The 20,720-nt window shown below is 35.3% G+C and overlaps 2 protein-coding genes across 2 annotated transcripts in view; one reads left to right on the top strand and one right to left on the bottom strand.

Moving 5' to 3' along the window:
* Positions 1–11,006, bottom strand: part of LOC138324726 (coiled-coil domain-containing protein 78-like) — a 29,145-nt gene extending 18,139 nt beyond the window's left edge. Inside the window, exons 1-6 of the mRNA XM_069269830.1 lie at positions 10,866–11,006; positions 10,201–10,333; positions 8,741–8,958; positions 7,942–8,108; positions 7,121–7,264; positions 203–226 (exon numbers count right to left, since the gene is read on the bottom strand). Coding sequence (XP_069125931.1) covers positions 203–226; positions 7,121–7,264; positions 7,942–8,108; positions 8,741–8,958; positions 10,201–10,313 — 666 coding nt within the window. The 5' untranslated portion in view covers positions 10,314–10,333; positions 10,866–11,006. The remainder of the gene's footprint in view (positions 1–202; positions 227–7,120; positions 7,265–7,941; positions 8,109–8,740; positions 8,959–10,200; positions 10,334–10,865) is intronic.
* A 3,494-nt stretch (positions 11,007–14,500) lies between these two features.
* Positions 14,501–20,714, top strand: LOC138324724 (acyl-coenzyme A thioesterase 13-like). The gene is made up of 4 exons (XM_069269828.1): positions 14,501–14,651; positions 15,569–15,753; positions 16,955–17,106; positions 19,948–20,714. Exons 1-4 carry the CDS (start codon positions 14,562–14,564, stop codon positions 19,980–19,982), a joined length of 462 nt encoding a protein of 153 aa, XP_069125929.1. The 5' UTR covers positions 14,501–14,561; the 3' UTR covers positions 19,983–20,714.
* Positions 20,715–20,720: the final 6 nt, after the last annotated feature.

The following is a 20,720-nucleotide window of genomic DNA, read 5'->3' as shown; positions in this document are numbered from 1 at the left end:
TTAGCGTCATACAATTAACTTAACTTAAACATAAACAGATGATTTAATGACACCTATCTCTCCAACAGCATTAACCAAATTGATTTAAATTGAAAGTTCATCAAGGAAAGTAAACGTCATGCAGTCGCCAACAGAAAATGTATAACAACACACCAATGGTTAGGACATCATGCACTAATCCAAAACAAAAATAATACTGTACCGCTGACTTGTTTTTTCTCGGTTCCTGTAAAAAGATGTACGCAATAGGTAACATGGAATGTGTTTTGTCCCTTTATCAGTTTACAATATGTACCTACGTCAAGAAGAAACCAAAGTACCAGGAGAAATACCACATGATCATACAGTATTTTTAACAATAAAGATTCTGTCCCTATAATGGATCTGTCTATAGGTTGAGAAGAAACCAGAGTACCAGGAGAAATACCACATGATCATACAGTATTTTTAACTATAAAGATTTTGTCCCTATAATGGATCTGTCTATAGGTTGAGAAGAAACCAGAGTACCAGGAGAAACATGATCATGCTGACCCCTTCCAAATTAATTTCTGTAAGGATATCCCTGGTAACAAATGCTTTGACATATTTTTGTCATTTGAAATTTCACATTTTTTCTATTTCTGTTTGTATACCGATAAGTATTTTAACACCTCTGCAGCTTTTACCAGGTAAATCAGCAGCATCTATTCTGAACAGAAGCTAAGAATATCAATCCCAATTTTAACAGCTTCCAAGCAGGTGAATTGTTCTTAATGGACACTTTAATACAATGCTGATATTAAGCAATCTCATTAAAACCAGCTCTTCAATACACTTACGCTCAATACACTTCCGCTCAATACACTTACGCTAAGCGTAGTGAAGAGCTGGTTTTAATCAGATTGGATATTGAGGAAGGTGGGGTGAGTGGGATGCTCTTTTATACATGATTCCTAGATAAATGTATGTACTTTATAGAATAACACTTGGCAAGCAGTTTATCAAAGTAAGTTGTTTAATTGATTGTATAACAGAAAATTTACCCACTGATAAATTACATGATTTCACAACTATCTTTAAAGTATAAAAATTCTATTCCATGTTCATGTAAATATACCTACCAGGTACCAAACATACTTACAAATGATTTATCAAGAACGGATTATAAGTTATAACAAGATTTTCTATCAACTGTTTTGATTACTCATTAGCAGAGGTTAGATCTTTCTGTAAATGATGATTAACGTATTTCCAGCTTCAACTCACAAAAAGGGTTTTACACAAATTATGAAATTTACTTCTGTAATGCTAACAATGTCACATACAGATATCTGTAACGATTCAGGTAAATGATTTTAAACATAGGTGATAGAACTATGAAACGTGTAATACTACATTATAAACTGCAATGTTAATCACATTTACCTATAAGTCAAGTGGTATTGCTTGTGTTATAAAAAAAATATTTCCAATTTATCTATTTCCAATAAACATTTTAAAGACTGACTGTCATATGATACATATTTACCTGAGATATTGTTGCTCCCCGTTGTGAATAAGAGTAAATATATCCCCTATAACAACCAGTGCCTGTATATATCTCCACAGGTAAATCACACGTACATTATGAAGCTCAAATAAAACCAGGCGGGGAGACTTGTATAGTCCCTGTCACTTCTCCAATAAGCCTTTTAATTTCATCGAAGAATTCCGCTATATTCAGTAACAGTGGATTCCGATTCACACAAAAGAGATAAGAGATCCTTTTACTGTGTATATTTAGATCAGATTCCTATCCATGTAAACCTAAGACAGATGATAGCATTTATACTATCACTATAACATCTCCATCTGTTAATATCGCTATGTTAAAAAACAGTGGCATATACCAACAGCATATCACATCATCTACATTTCAAAAGAAAAAGCAACAATGATGTGTTTTGTCCGGGTTTTTTTTTTCAAACGTAAAACTGAAAATCAAGTATAAACAACCAGTTTTTGTATTAATTATGAATTTTGAACATTTCAAAGAATAAATTGACCTGAGATAAATTTGTAAATGCTGCATGATTATGAAAGAATAAACCATGGCTAGGTTTATGATCATACTCAAATAACAATCGTATACATATACATTAGCGAGATGGTCGTTAAATAGAGTTTAAATATATAGTGAAAACGCTTGGGAGGAATTGAAGTGGTCGTTTAAAGCAGAGGGTCGCTTACTACAGATGGTCGTTAGTACAGATTTGACTGTAACTCAAAAGAAGACGGAAACAAAAATGAATTGTTTCTGTTTGTCAAGATAATGCCAAAAGTGCCAGAAGATTATGAAAGTTTAAATTTATCTGGAATATGTCAATTTATACAAGATAAGGCTTGTGTATGAGAAAGCCACTAAAAATATTTTTATATGTTTATCTGTTTTAACAGTATGATTGAAGTGTTTCATCTTTCCAATCAAACTTAAAATCTCTCCTATCATGATAAGACACTGCCAGCTCTCTGATCTGTGTGTACACATGAGAACGTTAAACAGACCTAAATCATGTGTAACTCATTATTAATTATCAATCATATTATGAGATTATAGAATCTAAAGAATTATTTTAACTGAGACAAAACGAAGCAGGGCCTTATAATGTTCTAACACGAGGATTGTTCTAATACTAGATATCATTCCATAGCTTATAAATATGTAATAGTAGATGGTTAAACTTACCTAGTGTATGATTTACATGGAAAATGAAATTTCAAGTGATTTTTTGGGTCGGTAGTTTTCAATATAAAGCAATGACGTGGACAAGCACAGTACATAAAGGTTCTTTCATCACCAAGACTTGGTCCTTTTATCCATGTACTGCTCAGTAGTAAATGGCTTTCTCAGGTCTATACAGACCAAGGATGGCATTGAATGTTGGACAATCACTATATCACCACAACTGTACTCTCCACAAAGGGAGAACCAGCTAAATATTTGTATGTCATTTCAGGTAACTACCTTCACACAGGTGTACAACCACCACGCGTGTTGACTCAGATTTTGAGCTTAATGTTTATTTTTCTTATGTCATATGTTTAAGGGTAATGTAGGTAACATTTACTGAACATCAATGTTTACAAGATATTTGAAGAATTATTACTGCAGTTTATTTACATTTTCAATTTCAAACAAGTTTTCGATTCATGTACATATACATAAATCAAACAATGACTGAATAATTTTGATCACCAAATAAAAATATTAGAAACAGCTCAATGCACAGTATAATTAACCAATACCACAACATTTTAACAAACTACAATGGTAAGATAATAAATATATATGGCTACCAGCCTCTCCACTTCCATGATTAGTTTGTGGGCTGCAGGTTTATTTTGTTGAACATCCTATTAACAGGAAGGGTAATCAAGAACATTCCCGGTTTGTTGGTGGAGAAAAGCCGGAGTACCCAGAGAAAAACCACTGACCAGCCATCAAACAGTACCTAACAACTGCTCCACAGGGGATTCGAACTCGCAATCTAGAGGTGTAGGGCTTGTGGTAATATGTCGAATCATCTTAATCACACGGCTACCATGGCCTCTTAATGAATGCAGAGACTACATTCCACAGGCTATTAAGTCACAGAATCTTTATGTTACAAATTTAGACAAAACCTAGCTTGCATCCCAATAAGCTACCAATATAATCTCAGCCGTATTGGAACTCATTATTGAAAAGAATTTTTAGCAAAAGTCAAGGTCTTTCCAAAGAAAAAACTTAAACCCATTAATTAAATGTAAAATATCAAATATAAAGTCTAGATTTCACTTTGTAGATTTCTTGATTATTTTGAAGATATTGCATTATGATTTTAGCTTGTTTGACTTCTGTGACTGTTGACCAAGGTTCAATGTCATCCCAATGAAAAAAATATGATAGCTTTTACTCCAGTATGATAAAGACCAAATATCAACGGCTCTTGGGTTTTTTAGTTTATATTGAAGCCCTTTTCACGTTGATCTTTAAAGTTATATTTCATGCTAATTTCACTGTAACGACATGTCGCTTAAACATTTGATATTTGAACATTGACATGTAACTTGATGATTCAGCTCCCCAAAACCATATGTTGGCCTATAAGAGAGTCGAAATCTAGGGGTCATATATTCCTGGTTTTGAATAAGGCCCTTCAATCACCGCCATGTTCAGTACCTTCGGGTTTTGTTGGAATTCGGAATTGTATCACGTGACTGACGTCCACACGACCTGCATGTGGTAATCAAGATAACTATAGTGTAAGTGCACATGTGTTTGTTTACTTTTTCCTTCGTGCATGCACAGTTTTAGGTCTAAGCACAGTAGTAGAACTCTTGACCTTGCAAATACAATAAGAGGTTATCTTAAATAAGGAGGTCATTAATTTTAACAATTATGGTAGTAGGGCATCAATGATTGCCTTAGTATCAGGCTCCTGTTTTCATTGTTAATACTGAACACATTGTATGTAGGTTTAAGCCTTTTGAATTTTGACCTTGAATGAAGGTCAATGCCATTAATTTGAACAAAAATAATAGTAATAGGCTTAGACTTTTACATCAGCATGTTACAGTTAAAATAAACAGCACACTAGTACTGATCTAAAACCATGTACATTGACCTCTCTATGTTACTGAAATGAAATTATTCCTGTAAAAAGAAAAGAATGTCAAGGCCATTTATTTTATTAAACATGGTATCCCTTCCCTAAAGTATGCAGAATTTGACTTGTCAAGTATGAACAGTATCCTTCATTCCTTTTGGCCCACCCCTTAGACCTGAGAATAAGCTATGCCTTTGCAGAGCTTATTCTCGCCTTCTAAGGATGTAATCAGTGAAGCGTATACGATATAAAAGCTCCAGAAAAGATGTAATTCCTACCAATATAATAGTCTAACTGACCTATTTCGGTTCCATCAGTCAGTGCCGTTGTCATGACATTATTTGTATAATTAACAATTCCTACCCCATACAATTGAAAGGGTCAAATCTGATAAAAATTCAGATCTTAATAGCTTATTGTACGCAAAAGAACTTTTTTAATACATGTATACTGTATGCATTGTAATTAGTGCCCAGGGCACTTTAAAAATTATAACAATGTGGGAGTGTTTATCAAGGAACCAAAATGTAAGTTGTGGATGAAAAATCTCTACAAAAAAAGTCTGATAAGTCAGTCATATTTGAACTCTTTCAGTACTCATGGCACATTAATCTGTCACAGTAAACATGCATATCCTGGCACCTTCTTTCTTTTTAGATGCATTGACATGAGAAAGACTCGCAGTTTCATGTAATATGGGATACAATACCAATGTTTTAAGCATCAAATAGTTGTAAAACATTGTTAAATCTATAGAATCGGGTGTTTATATACAATTTCTTTGTTAGAAGAGGGGAGGGATACTAATATGGGGAGGGGCACTAATTATGGTGAATATAGGAAGTGAAGTAAAGTGCTTCCTTTACTGAAAATCCTGAAATTTCTCTGTTAAAATGGTTGTCCATACATCCCGCAACACTTGTAATACCCAAATCAATGTCACTTCTTACAGATAACATCATTTTAACAACTTGCACAAAAACCTTAACATGAAAATTTTGGCGCATTGGATCTCTTAAAATTCTGAAAATCCACCATTTTCTCAGATATCGCGAAAGTTGAAAAAAATGGCCGGACATTCGGACCAGCAAGGACTGTGAGTAAGCTAGACCGAACAAGATTTTGCCGGACCGAACATTAATGTGAAGTTTTGAAGTAAACATAACTTCCTGCTATAAGTATCCGGGCAGCTGTTTTCATGATTATCTAATTTATCTTATGCAGTTTACATATTTGCCAGGTTCGGCACCTGCATAATACTTCAGAGACACCATTTCTACCAACTTCCAGTACTCAATAATTGCCGGACGGTTGGTCCGGACCGGATTTTAAAATAGATGGTCTGAGTCAAATTTTGCCAGACATGTCCGTCGGACCGGCAAATTTCGCAATGTCTGTTTTCTTCCATGTCCATACCAATCACAACACTTAGACATGTAATCCTTTTATCGATGTGGAAATTCATGTCCGTTATTACAGATAATAGTATTTAACTTGCACCAACACAACCTTAACCAAATTCAAAGATGATCGGTCCACCATCGACGAAATGTATTTTTTCCCTAACAAAACCTGGAGCAGACGAATTCGTATTTTTCTTCATTTACAACAGTTACTTACTTTACACCATTGGCATCATTAAAAAGTTGGAGCTTCTTATTTTATTCTAAAGTGAATAGTCAGGCGAAGAAAACAAATCTAAATGCTTTCATTGGCATTCCAAACTTCCTTACATATCAAAACGACGTCACGGTCCAGTTTTGCTTACGTTGTCCAGTTCTGACCATTTATATTATGGGAAAGCCCTTTGTATTTAGCAAATTTCTAAAAATAAGTCTTTGAAAGTGAGGCTGGGTAGAAATGTCAAGATGGACGTTGTAAACTGGGAGGACATGTTAGGATTCCTATAATATAAATAAACTTCTTCGCATGCCGAGTAATTTTGACAGGAAATTTTATTTTCTATTTCATAAGAAACTATACTGGACATATTAACAGCATTTTTACCGACTTCAGCCTTCCTTTGCCCAACAATTCGCTTTAAGACAAAGATAATTAATTGTGTCCTGAAAAAAATCCACGGAACATATGAAATGAAGTACTGATAGTGCATGTACTAAGCAAATGAAATTATTTGATATGTATTTTTGTGCTAACAATACACATAATCATATACACAATTAAATATCAGTTAATGGTCAAATGATGGGTATCACTTATGCTCTGTAAGTGGTTGAGCATCTTGACTTGATTCCATAAGCTCCCTCCCCTCTGTTCGAGTGGAAAGCAGCTAAAATGCATTAACTAAAGTCTTGGTATTCAAAATCCTTCTCAAGTCCTATTCTTCTTTATGTATGTACATGTGTTGAAGCAAATATACAAACATATAAAAATGAAAACATCAAATGGTGGGCTAAATATGTCTCATTTGTATTGCTAACCATAACACTACACTACTTACACTATCTTTTAGTATCTAAGATTATAATACTGCATTTGTCTTGACTCACCATTACGAGGTCAAAGTTGATGATAGTACTGGCATTGTTTGAAGCAGGTCCATAGTCAGTGGTTGTCTCTGTCCGTCGACCCATACCTGCTCGGAACTGTGAGTTTGCATCTGAAGCATCCTTCAGGGTCACAGAAGTACCGTCCTATTGATAAACGCAGAGCAGACTCAGGTTACTGTCATTTGATAATTGAAAACAATGCATAATCAAACCTTTTATTTATTAAAACAAGAACAGCATGACCACAGGAAGCCTAAAAATTATTTGACTATCCCCTTCGCTTGCTTGATTTAGCAGTGTATCAAATAAAAACTATTTTCTCACTAACATATTTGCCGTTAATTAGCGCCCTTCCCCCTATAAGCGCCCCTCCCCTTTTTTGGAAAGGAGTTGAAGTTGTATGTACACCCACTTTCCATGGATTTAGCAATGTTTCACTACATGTGATGCCTATAAAATCAGCATTGTATCCCATATTACATGAACTTGCAAGTCTTTTACATGTGAATCATGACATCATAATTCGTCACAAAAGGATAAAAGGCATATACATGTTTACTGTAACAGATAAATGTACCACGAGGACAGAAAGATTGAAAATATGGCTGACTTTTTTCGTCCACAATTTACATTTTGGTTCATTAATAACATTAGGTTCACCTTTGTTACAATTATTAAAGCGCCCTGGGCGTAAATTATGGCAAATACAATATAACAGAGATATCAACAATTGCAGTGAGGGTAAAATATCTCGATCTTGGCAAGACAGGATGCAAGCACAAAAATATTGACATTGCTGAATCAGAGGTACAGATACTGACCTTAACATGAACGCCCTTGTCTGCGGACTCTGTGAGGTCCTTGTACGCCCCACCGCTGACCCCAGGGACCTGGAGCAGATCCTTCACCAGTTCGTTATACACCTCGTACATCTGTAAAGTCACGGTAGGGCTATGTCTTCTCACCTTCGTATCAGCCATGAATTTTTCTATAAAAGAAATATAACCACCAGCATGACCTCTTTAGTTACAAACTTTTACATGCATGCAAAAATACTCGATAGTGATCTACAAATATATACATGTGTAAATAAAGAAGCCAAAAATAATTTTCCTCTATACATACAATTAATAAAATGATTATAACGAACATACTTACAATGATTGCATGGTTATAAGATAGTTATCTTCAATCCCAGTCAAGGTTTCTATAAGATGTTTTGTAATGTGTGTAAAAAAGAACTATACTAACAACAGAGTTATTCTTTTGATTCTCAGAGGTTTATTAAAACCATGTTTAGAGTAGATGCTTAAAGTCTAAATACAACAGTATGAAAATAATTCTAGTCTGTTCCATTTTCAGGCATAAAATAAAATATTGTTTGTTTCCACTTTTATAACTTTTGGAAAGAAAACTAATAATGTTTGGTATTTGTTGTCTAACCAAAAAAACCTACCTACCTACCTACCCAACACTGTCTGGTAGTGGTATGGGTCGGTAAAGGGGAAATAAACAATTTATTAGGACTGGCCTCACATATATTTTATGTATACAATGTACTCTGAACAAAGTTTTGTTGTGACAGGTACATATAGACATCAGAATACAATGGGTTCTCACCTTCCGCCAGTCTGCTGAATAGGTAGTCAAACACCATGGGTGCCACACCTGCTTTGTTAGCAGTTTCTCCAGCAACAGTGAAGGATTTCCCAGCTTCACTCTCTCCCATGACAAGGAGGCACACATTGAAACCCGCCAAATACAAGTCAAGCAGGTTCTCCACCGAGTGCTTAAACACATCATAGTTTCCTGCATCCTTATGATGGAGATAGGAAAAGCTGGAAACATATGTAGAACATCAATGATAAAGACGACATTTCCAATGCTTATTAATGTATTACTGTATAGAATAAATCAACAAAATGGAAATAAACATTTGTATCTAGTTGCTTTATTTGACTGATATGCTATAAAATGTCTTTACAAAATCAACATTTGTTACATATCACGTATCAATTTGATGTTATACCAACCTCAGGACAAAGATTTTGTAGAGAATAATTTGGGTGTTCAAAACTAAATTCTTAAAATGTTTAACAGAAAATACCAGTTTTGAAGGGAGTATCAATGAATGACAAACCATCAAGGTACCTTTATTTGGAAATTTGGTGTTGTTATTAAGATTAAAGTTAGAAATGGACTTTGCAAGTAGTATAAAAAGTAAACACTTAGGGCCAGCAAATGACTTTGCATCTTTCCCTCACAACCCTAAAGTGCTAAGTGGGAGTTCTAGACAGTCTAAACTACACTGTTTTATAAGTTTTAGTTTAAAACAAAGTCATTTCTCCCACCATTCACTGAATTTGTCACCGGTTTTAGCTGTGGGAGATTTCTCTGCCAACCCCTTGAGTATGACAAGTTATGCGCGCTAACCTTTTGAACCTGAAGACAAGTTATGTGACGTCTTGATTTCATGCGATGTGACCGTGGCGTGCAATGTTGATGACATCATCAATATTGACGTGCAGACGATGGAACCATGTTTATGCTTCTTTTTAGGTTATTATCTCTTCATTTTCTTTTGTATATGGGAGAAAAAGAATCATTCCCTACCTATGAGGGTGTGACAACAAAATCATAACCCTCGATGGAATTCCTGAATGTCCAACCCTCGGCAAGCCTCCGGTTGGACTTTCATGTATTACAACTCGAGTTGTCATTTTGTTGTCACACCCTCATAGGTAGGGAAAGATTCTATTAATCTACTCCAACAATGTTAGAGATTATATAAAAAATATCCAGAGCATGACAAGACACTTTCGAAAAATTAAGTTGTGTCTAACATGCTGTTACACATCAGACTTAATTAGTTTCCCAGCGTCGTATTGGATTAGTCATATCATGCAATAAAATAATAGTGCCTTGTTAAACTATTCATCAACTGTGTCCATAATGAAGAATAAGTTTTTTTAGCAGCCTTAATGTAGCTAGTAAAGTGACCTTCAACGGCGCTTTTTATCATCTATCTTTCTTTGTTAGATTATAATTGACTGTTTATGTTAAATTAGTTATCAACTTACTTTAGGAATGGTCCTTTAGATTGTGCTGCAATTCTCTGTCCATCAATAATAAGGTTGCCTGATCCTTCAGCACGGATGGAAGGGCGGATGCGCCCAACCACATCAATATTCATCCTTCTTCAATAGCTCTGTCCTACCAATATTAGTGTAAACTTATAATGATTTGTTCTACTAGCACTGTGTTGTTCATATAGTTTGATAATGGAGTATGACATCATCAAACAAACCGAAAAAAAAACCCATCAAGCTGTTGTTTTATCAAGGTGCTATCCAAATCCAATGAAGCAAAATGAACTCCGAGTTATGAGTGAATCGGATCAATAATGTATCAGATTATCTCCCCTGATGTTATATATATAAGTGACTGAATATTTTCAAACAATCCTACATTTACCAACGGATACGGGAAGAAAATAATAGTGCGGACATATGAATACGCGTACGACAATTACATCTGGTAGCTGAATGTTGTGTTATAGCGAAAATGCTTATGAACCTCAAGACAGCTGAATATGCAACAGAGGTCTCGTGCTGTTAACGAACGAAAATATATCAGGAAGCTTTATCGACAGATCAACATATGCAAATGTATAGATGACAAGGTTTATATACTTTTTCTTGATAACCAAATTAACATTTGTCATTACAAAATAAAATTTGCATACCTGCTGATAGCTTAATGTCTGCCACAAACGACAAATCACATTTTTACGATGCACTTTTATGGGTTGTTTTCCTTCGCGACAGCCATTCCTTTGGCGTCTTAAACTACCTCCATTTGCTGAAGAGTTCCACTACATGAGCAGTTTTCGTTTCGGTTGTTTCGAAAATTCGGAACAACCGGTTCGACCGTTGGTTAAAGTAATTATTTCAAGCATAAATCCTGACGGACCTAGGCCTACAGTTTTTTTAATTAAATATAAATTGAAAAAAATATACTTGTATTAGACTAGTCTACTAAATGAATGAGATCACCATGATTTTTCATGCGAGTTTTTGTGAAATTATTATTTTAGGGATTCATTAGGACAAGGACGTATATGAGATTTATAAATCCTTGATTAGGACGATACAATAGAATATTTAGAAGTGTATTATGTATTCTCTAAATCATTTGGTGGTGTTGTTATGGCGAATTGACAAATATGATGATGGAAAGTTGATAACGATCAGTCAAATTAAACGCCATATAGTCTAGGCCTAGAAATCTAACATCTATGACTTGATATTTTTGTTGTTACTTAAAAACAGAACTAACATTTTTATGAACAAAATATCGTTCGTTGGTGATTAGAATCGGTTTCAAATCACTTGAATATACCAGGACCTGGCATGATTTTCTAACCAACAGTATTTATATATAAAATGTTAACTTAGGAGTCAAAGAAGTAGGCCTAATATCAACAGGATTTTCCAGATGACTCGGGATCCCGTCAAACGTAAGTCTGTAAGATACGGATTATTTCTAATGGTAAATTTGTAATAAAGAAGTAATTCCAACAGTGTGGACAAAAACAAAATGTCAATTTTTCTAGGCGGTCTGCCCCTTTCTCAAGACACTGTTCGTTTTGTGTGTCTTGATTTAAAGCGGCAGATCTCCTTGAAAATTCGACATTTTTTGTCCACAGGATTGGAATTACTGCTTTGTCCCATAATGTATATATACAAATGTAGGGTCAAAGAAGTAGGCCTACTATCAACAGGATTTTCCAGATGACACAGGATCCTATCAAACCAATATATTTCTAGACACTAGATCCACCTTACAATGTAGTTGAAGGGGCCATCAGTACTAACTTGTGTTCCAAACCTACTGATTCTCATCTATACCTCCGCCCCACCAGTTGTCATCCCTCGCATACCACCAGAAGCATTCCTTATTCACAAGCTTAACGAATCCGACGAATAGTGCCCGACAATACTGGTCACCGTCGAACGCCGGTGCGAAGAGATGAAATGCCACCTTCTCTTTTGAGGATACGAATCACATCTAGTCGACCAAGAAATCGACAAGGTCCGCGCCCCTAGATAGAGTAGTCCGCTAAACCTGCCTATATTATTAGGCTTTTATTTAATTTTTTTTTTTGCCTAATATATATTAGGCAAAAAAAAAAATTAAAAAAAAAAAAAAAAAGCCTAATAATATAGGCAGGTTTAGCGGACTATAGATAGAGCAGCCACTTTCTCATTTACAAAACCATAACTGCCACTCGACGCTTTCCCTATGTGGTAACATTCCATCCTAACTTACCACATCTCCCTTCCATCCTTCGGAACCACTGGGAAATCATCGAGTCATAAACCAAACTTATGCGTATTTTCCCAGAGCCACCGCTACTAGCGACGGCAGACCAAGAAAGTAAAAGACGTTGTAGTGAGCAGCAAGCTCCTATTGCACAAACGGGTTCATTCCAGACATGCAACAATAAACGGTGCATGATGTGTCCATACACAGTATCCAGAGACACATTTGAATGTGCAATCAACAACAAAGTATACAAAATCCGACAGAAACTGACATGCAAATCCAGCAATGTCATCTACCTGCTCTCGTGTAGGAAATGCACAATGCAATACGTTGGGGAAACCGCCGGTCCACTCAACGTCAGAATCAACAATCACCGCTGGTCTATCAAAGAGAACAAATCTGACTATCCCGTTGCCACACATTACAACTTACCCAGCGTTAGTCGGAAAGACATGCAGGTGAATGCACAAACAAAGCGTCGATCGATCGAGAGATTCTGTGTTACCTATCTACAGACCCGCTATCCAAAAGGCATTAAAGTGAATAGTCGGGCAAGGATGACTAAAGTCGTTAAAAATGGTGTGAATGTATCCAGTATAATTTCTTATGGAATAGAAAAATAAACTTTCTCGTCAGAATCTGTCTGCGTAAGTAGAAATTAATTTAAAGTATAGGAATCCTAAAACATCCTCCCGACTGACTATGTACGTGGTTACATTTCCACGCAGCCTCGCTTTCAATGCTTTCAACTTTTCTTTATTTCAATGGTCAGAACTGGAAAACGTAAGCAGAACTTGACCGTCGTATTAATATGCGAGAACTTTTGGAAGGCCAATGAACGCATTTAGACTGGTTTTCTTTGCTAACGTTCTGCTTTAACGAACAAATTGAGATTTATTGATAACTCGCTTTTCAATTACTAATCCCTACTTCCAGCATTTTTCCCGTCTTTTCTACGCCTTTTTTATCCTTTGCATATGCTGCCCAGTAAAAGACGACTAAATTTAGGATTTTTGCAAAAACCAGGGAGCAATGCGACTAAATTTATATCCTATACAAATGAGCACTACATATAAATTCCGCCACACATTTGACGACACACTGCTCATATTGTAGCGTTCTACCAAACACCATGGCTACATTTTAGTAGATGAGGCCTTCGGCTGCCATTGGCCGAAGGGTTCATTTGTCTACTTTCATTGTCCCGTATTACTGTTCTTATCATATTATGTAATCGTATTCTTTTTTGTGTCTTGATAAAGGGACAGATCACATCGCAAATTTGACATTTTGACCACACGGTTGGAATTACTTCTTTGTCCCATAATGTACTTATAAATACTGTTGGTTAGAAATACGTGCCAGTCGGGCCATGTGCTTGAATGTGCATTGGCATGCTTGCAAATATAAAGTCACAAGTCTGTTATTTTAGAAGATTTCATATGTATTTTACCACATTACCATTAAATAAAACATATTTGTTTACCCATTTATGTCGAACTAGAAACTATAAGCGCTTAACCTCCTATACAAAATGCACATTTATACTTCATCACTGTAATTTTAAATGTCCCTGTATAAATACAGATATTTGAAATTTTGTTTTATAATTTTCTCAAATTAGTTTTACAATTTCTTCCGATTTGTCTGTAGTCTCATTTCTTCGAAACTTCGGACTAGTTGGACTTTTGATTTCCAAAGTAATAAAAGATACCAAACAACTAAACCCTGATGTACACCAGATTTATTTTCTTAATGTATGTTGTAAAAAAAAAGAAGAAAAAAATCTGTTCTTCAATGCTTATGGGTAGGTTTCTAAAACTCAAGATAATAATCATTTCATATAAAATGTATCTGCATAGTTTTTTTCCCATATTTAATCTACATCTACATTTGTATATATGTAGGTACATGTATGCTTTAAATAGTTCATCATCTGAATTACATACTTACATGAAGCTTTTTAAAATGGAGACAAGTGAAAGGCTTGGAAATACTTGTGACGCATGTATCTCAATCTTATTCACGACAGTGATTCTGAAAATTATGAATATTCAGTGTGTGTTATCAGGCCGAAAGGGCTTGTCCTCCTTTTTGACCCCGACTCATCAGAATGACTGACAACGATGAGGGCCTACGTCTCTCTAGACAGATACAGAACCAACGGACATCACTCGGTGGACATGAGGCCAATCTTAAACGGGTACAGAAACAATCAAATATTTGTATAATGTATACTAAATACGTATATGTAAGTAAGTGGTCACGGTAACAAAGTAAAATGGTTGGGCAAGTTGATGTTACAGGGGAGATAACTGTTACTAAGGCATGTGTATTTAAGGCGTCGAGATAGGCATTTTCCCGTTATCACTGCGACGATTTTGAAAAAAAACACATATTTTTTATCCAATAAATAAATATATAATAGCTCAAGTCATTCGATCAAAATATGTTGTTGTATTTTTATGATACTGTTGACCTGTTATGACGTTCCAACGGTTTACTTTATTACAGTATACAAGTTATATGGTACATGTGGAACAAAGACCTTTCACAGTGAATCTCTGCCTTCAATGCAGATATAGTCTGTAGTTTATAAATGCCTGTCCTTTTTCTGGCCAACAAAACAGCACTGGCACATCCAAATGTCTTCCGTAGAATAAAATTATGGTAGTTTCGTCCGCAACACCTATTTCCATCAATTAATTTATTACCTCAGATACTAGAATGACAAGAACTAAGTCTAACAGTGCATATCAAAATAAATAACAGAGTTTCATATGATCTACACTATGAAATAGTCACATACCTAAGAACATTCTATATCAATGATTTTCCGCAAGAATCTGAATACATATTATAATATACAAAGAACAATTTCAGCCGTATACCAAAATCAAAAATATATTGTACATAGAGAATAGAAACAAACATTTTGCATTGGCTAACTACGTGTACTTTTAAGTGTATTCTTTTAAACATGATATTTTTGCATTAATACAAAGTTTAAACATTATATCATGGTATAAATTAATATATGTTTCTGGCAAAAAGGAGGAATAAACACGAAATGTTGGATCTTTCATAAAACATTACTTTTCATGTAATTCATCATTCCAGTTACGGATCCTGTCCGGAGGGGAAGGCAGCATGGTGTGCGAACTGGACGTGTTACCATCAGACAGGAACAGTCACGGCACCCTCCATGGCGGTATGATCTGTACACTGGCTGACTCCGTATCCTCATGGGCATTTCATGTTGTCGAACGCAAACAAGACAGCGTCAGTACCGACCTCCACGTCATGTGAGTGACTGCAATCACGTGGAATGACAAGTTTTCATAACATATTTGAAGATGTCTTCCCATCCTTTTGCGCAAATTTTTCAATATTTGCAAACATAGTTCATCTTTGTATATTCCCTGCATGGACTATTTATTTAGGAGCTTTGCCATAATACCAAAACATACGTTCCGTTTTTTTCCTAACTGAGCCGTATCTATTTAATTCCACGACATTTCCGGGTATATTTTATTGTTCTTTCATCGACCAACATTCAATAATTACATGAAGTGAATATACCAATCAGAAATGAGACTTTGTTTGTTCAGAGACTTCAATATTGAGGGTCATGAAGTTTAATATTTGCGTATATGCATTGCATACAATAATATGATGGGTCGGGGAGTTAGGTATCTTCATATTACCGACAGATTAGTCAGTGATGGCCGCGGCTTGTATTCCAGTGCGACTAATACGTGTACAAAAACGGAGATAAAAAACCGCCAAAAAACCATTGCGGCTTATACTCAGATGCGACTTATAATCCGGAAAATACAGAGCATAGGAATACTAAAATATATCTTTCTCAGAATTATTTTTATGAGTAAAAACCAATAATAAATGCGAAATAGTTACTTGTAATATTATTTAAGCATTGATGTCACTATTTTTTAATTTTATCGGGGTATGAAAAAAAAATTGTTTGCAAACTGTGTGAATCCGCGTAGCGGATTCTCACAAAAGTTTGCAAACAATTTTTTTTTTCATACCCCGATAAAAATTAAAAAATAGTGACATCAATACTTATAATTAATTTTGTACTCTATTTGATAAAATGAAGTATGTTTAAATGTAACATTATAGTGTTTTTTCAAGGGATTCTTTTTTCCGAATCAATACGCAACGTCAATGTCTCTATTGTGACGTCACGTTAACGTCGGGGTTTCGCGCCATTCTCGGATTTTTTTTTTCATAGTGGTATGCAAAAAAAATATTGGCCAATCAGAAAGCCAGATTTGGTATGAAAACAAAGAAAAATTAATTATATTTACTTTGGAATGAAATTAACAATAAGCTCATAACTTGTTCAACAAAAAAGTTGAAAGAAAAAGTATGAACGCAAAAACTCGGGAACCATCTTTGGGATTTCTTGTTATCATTATCGCCATTGGTGGGAAATGCTTTAAAATCTATAATTTCGAATATATATCAATATTTTTATAGGTTCATGAAGCCGGCGAAAATTGGTTCGACAATCGTTATAGAAGCTCACACAGTCAAGCGTGGTAAGAAAATGGCTTTCTTGGAAGTAACCATCAAAGACAAAGAAAAAGGCTTCATTGTCGCTAAAGTTAGTCACTCCAAAATCATATTAGGTAAGTTATCTTTTATAGGGGCTGTTATTTACTCCAAAATCATATTAGGTAAGTTATCTTTTAAAGGGCTGTTATTTACTCCAAAATCATATTAGGTAAGTTATCTTTTATAGGGGCTGTTATTTACTCCAAAATCATATTAGGTAAGTTATCTTTTATAGGGGCTGTTATTTACTCCAAAATCATATTAGGTAAGTTATCTTTTATAGGGGCTGTTATTTACTCCAAAATCATATTAGGTAAGTTATCTTTTATAGGGGCTGTTATTTACTCCAAATTCATATTAGGTAAGTTATCTTTTATTGGGGCTGTTATCGCATCGTTGAAATTCATTACGCTAAGAAGATGTTCTCTAAGTTATAGAGTAGTTAAACAATATTTTGCTCTTTGCACATCCTCCAAGTCGTGGAACCCTTCTGAAGGGCGAACATAGCAAATTGTCCTTTTCTTCCTTTGTTCCGTAACATTATTGGGCATAAATATATGTTTACATGTACATGTTCTTGATTGCTTTTTGGACTTCTCTTTAATTATATATTAATCAGCATAAATATAAAAATCCCTCCGTTTAATCCAATGGGCCTTAACGGTCACCTGAGTTAGAATATATAATGAAACAAATAATGAAACAAATTTTATAAAGACATATAAACACTATATGCTGGGCCTTGAAGTTGGTCAGTGATTTATAAATTTGACCTTTTTAGACTATGAAGAGTATTTGCTTCCATCAAACCTGTGAACTTAGAGGTATTTTTTGAAATTTTAATCAATTTGACCCTGTTAAATTTGGTCCTGCCCCTCTGGTCCCCCAGGGGATCATCGAGGACGGATATGGATGTTAAAATGCTATATCTTAGGCTAATAATTCTAATCAAGTTTGACTAATTTCCTACGAAAATTGGGCAAAAATAATGTTCACAAATATGTTTTTCCTATATAAACTTAAGTAAACTTAACCCCTCCCCAGGGGGTAACGTGAGACCCCAAGGTCATATAATTCACAGTCTTTATAAAACACCTGAAGACCTTTCCATCTATAATTATTTGATTCTACTATATCCAGAATTTTAGAAGTTTTTTGAAGTTTTAGCCTATTTGACCCTTTTTTAGCCCCGCCCCTCTGCCCCCAGGGGGTCGGCCAGGACCAATGTGGATATGATATTAAAATGCTATCTCAGGCTAATAATTCTAACCAAGTTTGACTCATTTCCTATGAAAATTGAGCAAAAAAATGCTCATTAATGTTTTTTTCCTATATAAACTATAGTATACTTGACCCCCTCCCCAAGGGGAAACAGGAGATCCCAGGGTCATATAATTTACAATTTTTATAAACAAACTTTAAGACCTTTTCATCTATAAAGTGTATTTGATTATACCATTTCCAGAATTTTAAAGAAGATTTTTGAAGTTTTAGCCTATTTGACCTTTTTTGGCCACGCCCCTCTGCCCCCAGGGGGTCGGCCTGGACCAATATGGATATGATATTAAAATGTTATCTCAGGCTAATAATTCTAACCAAGTTTGACTCGTTTCCAATGAAAATTGAGCAAAAAATGCTCATAAATGTGTTTTCCTTATATAAACTATAGTAAACTTGACCCCCTCCCCAGGGGGAAATGTGAGACCCCAGGGTCATATAATTCACAATTTTTGTAAAGGACCTTAAGACCTTTCTATTTATGAACAGTATTTGTTTCTACCATTTCCAGAATTTCGGAAGAAGATTTTTGAAGTTTTAGCCTATTTGACCCATTTTTAGCCCCGCCCCTCTGCCCCCAGGGGATCGGCCAGAATCACTGTGGATATGATATTAAAATGCTATCTCAGGCTAATAATTCTAACCAAGTTTGACTCATTTCCAATGAAAATTGAGCAAAAAATGCTCATAAATGTGTTTTCCCTATATAAACTATAGTAAACTTGACCCCCTCCCCAGGGGAAAACGTGAGACCCCAGGGTCATATAATTCACAATTTTTGTGTTGTAAAGGACCTTAAGACCTTTCTATTTATGAAAAGTATTTGATTCTACCATTTCCAGAATTTCAGAAGAAGATTTTTGAAATTTTAGCCTATTTGACCCCTTTTGACCCCGCCCCTAAGGCCCCTGGGGGTCAGTCATAGAAAATTTGTTAATAGGATTAAATGGCCATCTCATACTGATAATTCTGACAACATTTGACTCATTTCCTATTACAAATGACCAAATAATGCGCAAAAATGTGTTTTCTCAATATAAAGTATAGTAAACTTAACCCCCTCCCCAGGGGGAAACTAGAGACCCCACGGTCATATAATTCACAATTTTTGTAAAGGACCTTAAGACCTTTCTATCTATGAAGAGTATTTGATTCTACCACATCTGTGAGTGGAGAAGAAGATTTTTGAAATTTTACTCAATTTTACCCCTTCTGGCCCCTCCCACAGCCCCCTGGGGGGTGGGGACCATATAATTCACAATTTTGATTGGCCTTATGCCTTAGAAGGTTTGTGCAAAATTTCATTGAAATTGCTTCAGCAGTTTTGGAGAAGAAGTCGAAAATGTAAATTGTTTACGGACATACGACGCACGACGGACGACGCACGACGGACGACGCACGACGCACGACGGACGACGGACGACGACGGACAAAAGGCGATGAGAATAGGTCACTTGAGACTTCGTCTCAGGTGACCTAAAAATCCCTCCGTTTAATCCAATCACCTTCTTGCACTAATGACCTATTGTTGTGACTTTGGCAACTTCACCAAAGCCCGAAAAATGTTAAAACTAGAATGTTTTAAGCTTTTTTTAAAAAGAAAATTTCTTTATGTTTGGTTTATTATTGGTTTCCAGATGTTGGGACCAAACTCCTTAAAAGCAACATGTGATGGACCCAAATCCTGAAGTGGAACTCCTGCAGTATTGACGTTTCCAACACATCCATTTATCCAGAACATAATGAGGTGGGAAATGACTTTGAGTGTGGTGTACAAGACAGGGGAAATTTATAAAGCGCTCCAAGCAATATGTTCTTCCCTCAAAGTATATACACACTTCAACGATACTTATACAGAAGCAAATCTTAGACGGATTAAAAGTTATTACCGGTAATCTGCCACAGAGCAATGGATGGAGATGTTTGATCAAACATTAGGTCTGTGATATTTTGTTCCAAGAGAGAGAAAGCGAGCTGCATATCAAAATGGAATACAATGTACATTGTTTATATATGTTGAGTTGCATCAATCAATCGTGATTTCTTTTGTACTTATGAGATTATCAAAGTCTGCAAGTTACCAGTACCTGTATATGCTTGTGCAGTGATAGTTATGGCCATCAATGGATATCTACTTTGATACCTACTACAGACATAGTGGCTGCAAAATGTCATTTATTATCTGGTACTCGAACCAGACCTGCAGAAAGTACCTGCTAATGCCTCCTTTCAGCTTACAAATTATAACAAAGATGTGGAGGCCTGATGCCAGACTTTTAAATTACACATCCATCACTGTCAATTCTTTCCAAGGAAGATTTTGAAAAATTAATTAACAAATGTACAGCACAGCAATGCTTCCATCAATCTTGTAAAGCAACAATTAAATATAAATAAAAACAAGATAATG

This window comes from Argopecten irradians, chromosome 6 (genome assembly GCF_041381155.1).
Source record: "Argopecten irradians isolate NY chromosome 6, Ai_NY, whole genome shotgun sequence".
Lineage (NCBI taxonomy): Eukaryota > Metazoa > Mollusca > Bivalvia > Pectinida > Pectinidae > Argopecten > Argopecten irradians.
The sequence above is the reverse complement of the archived record's forward strand: the minus strand, read 5'-3'. Positions and strand labels throughout refer to the sequence as shown.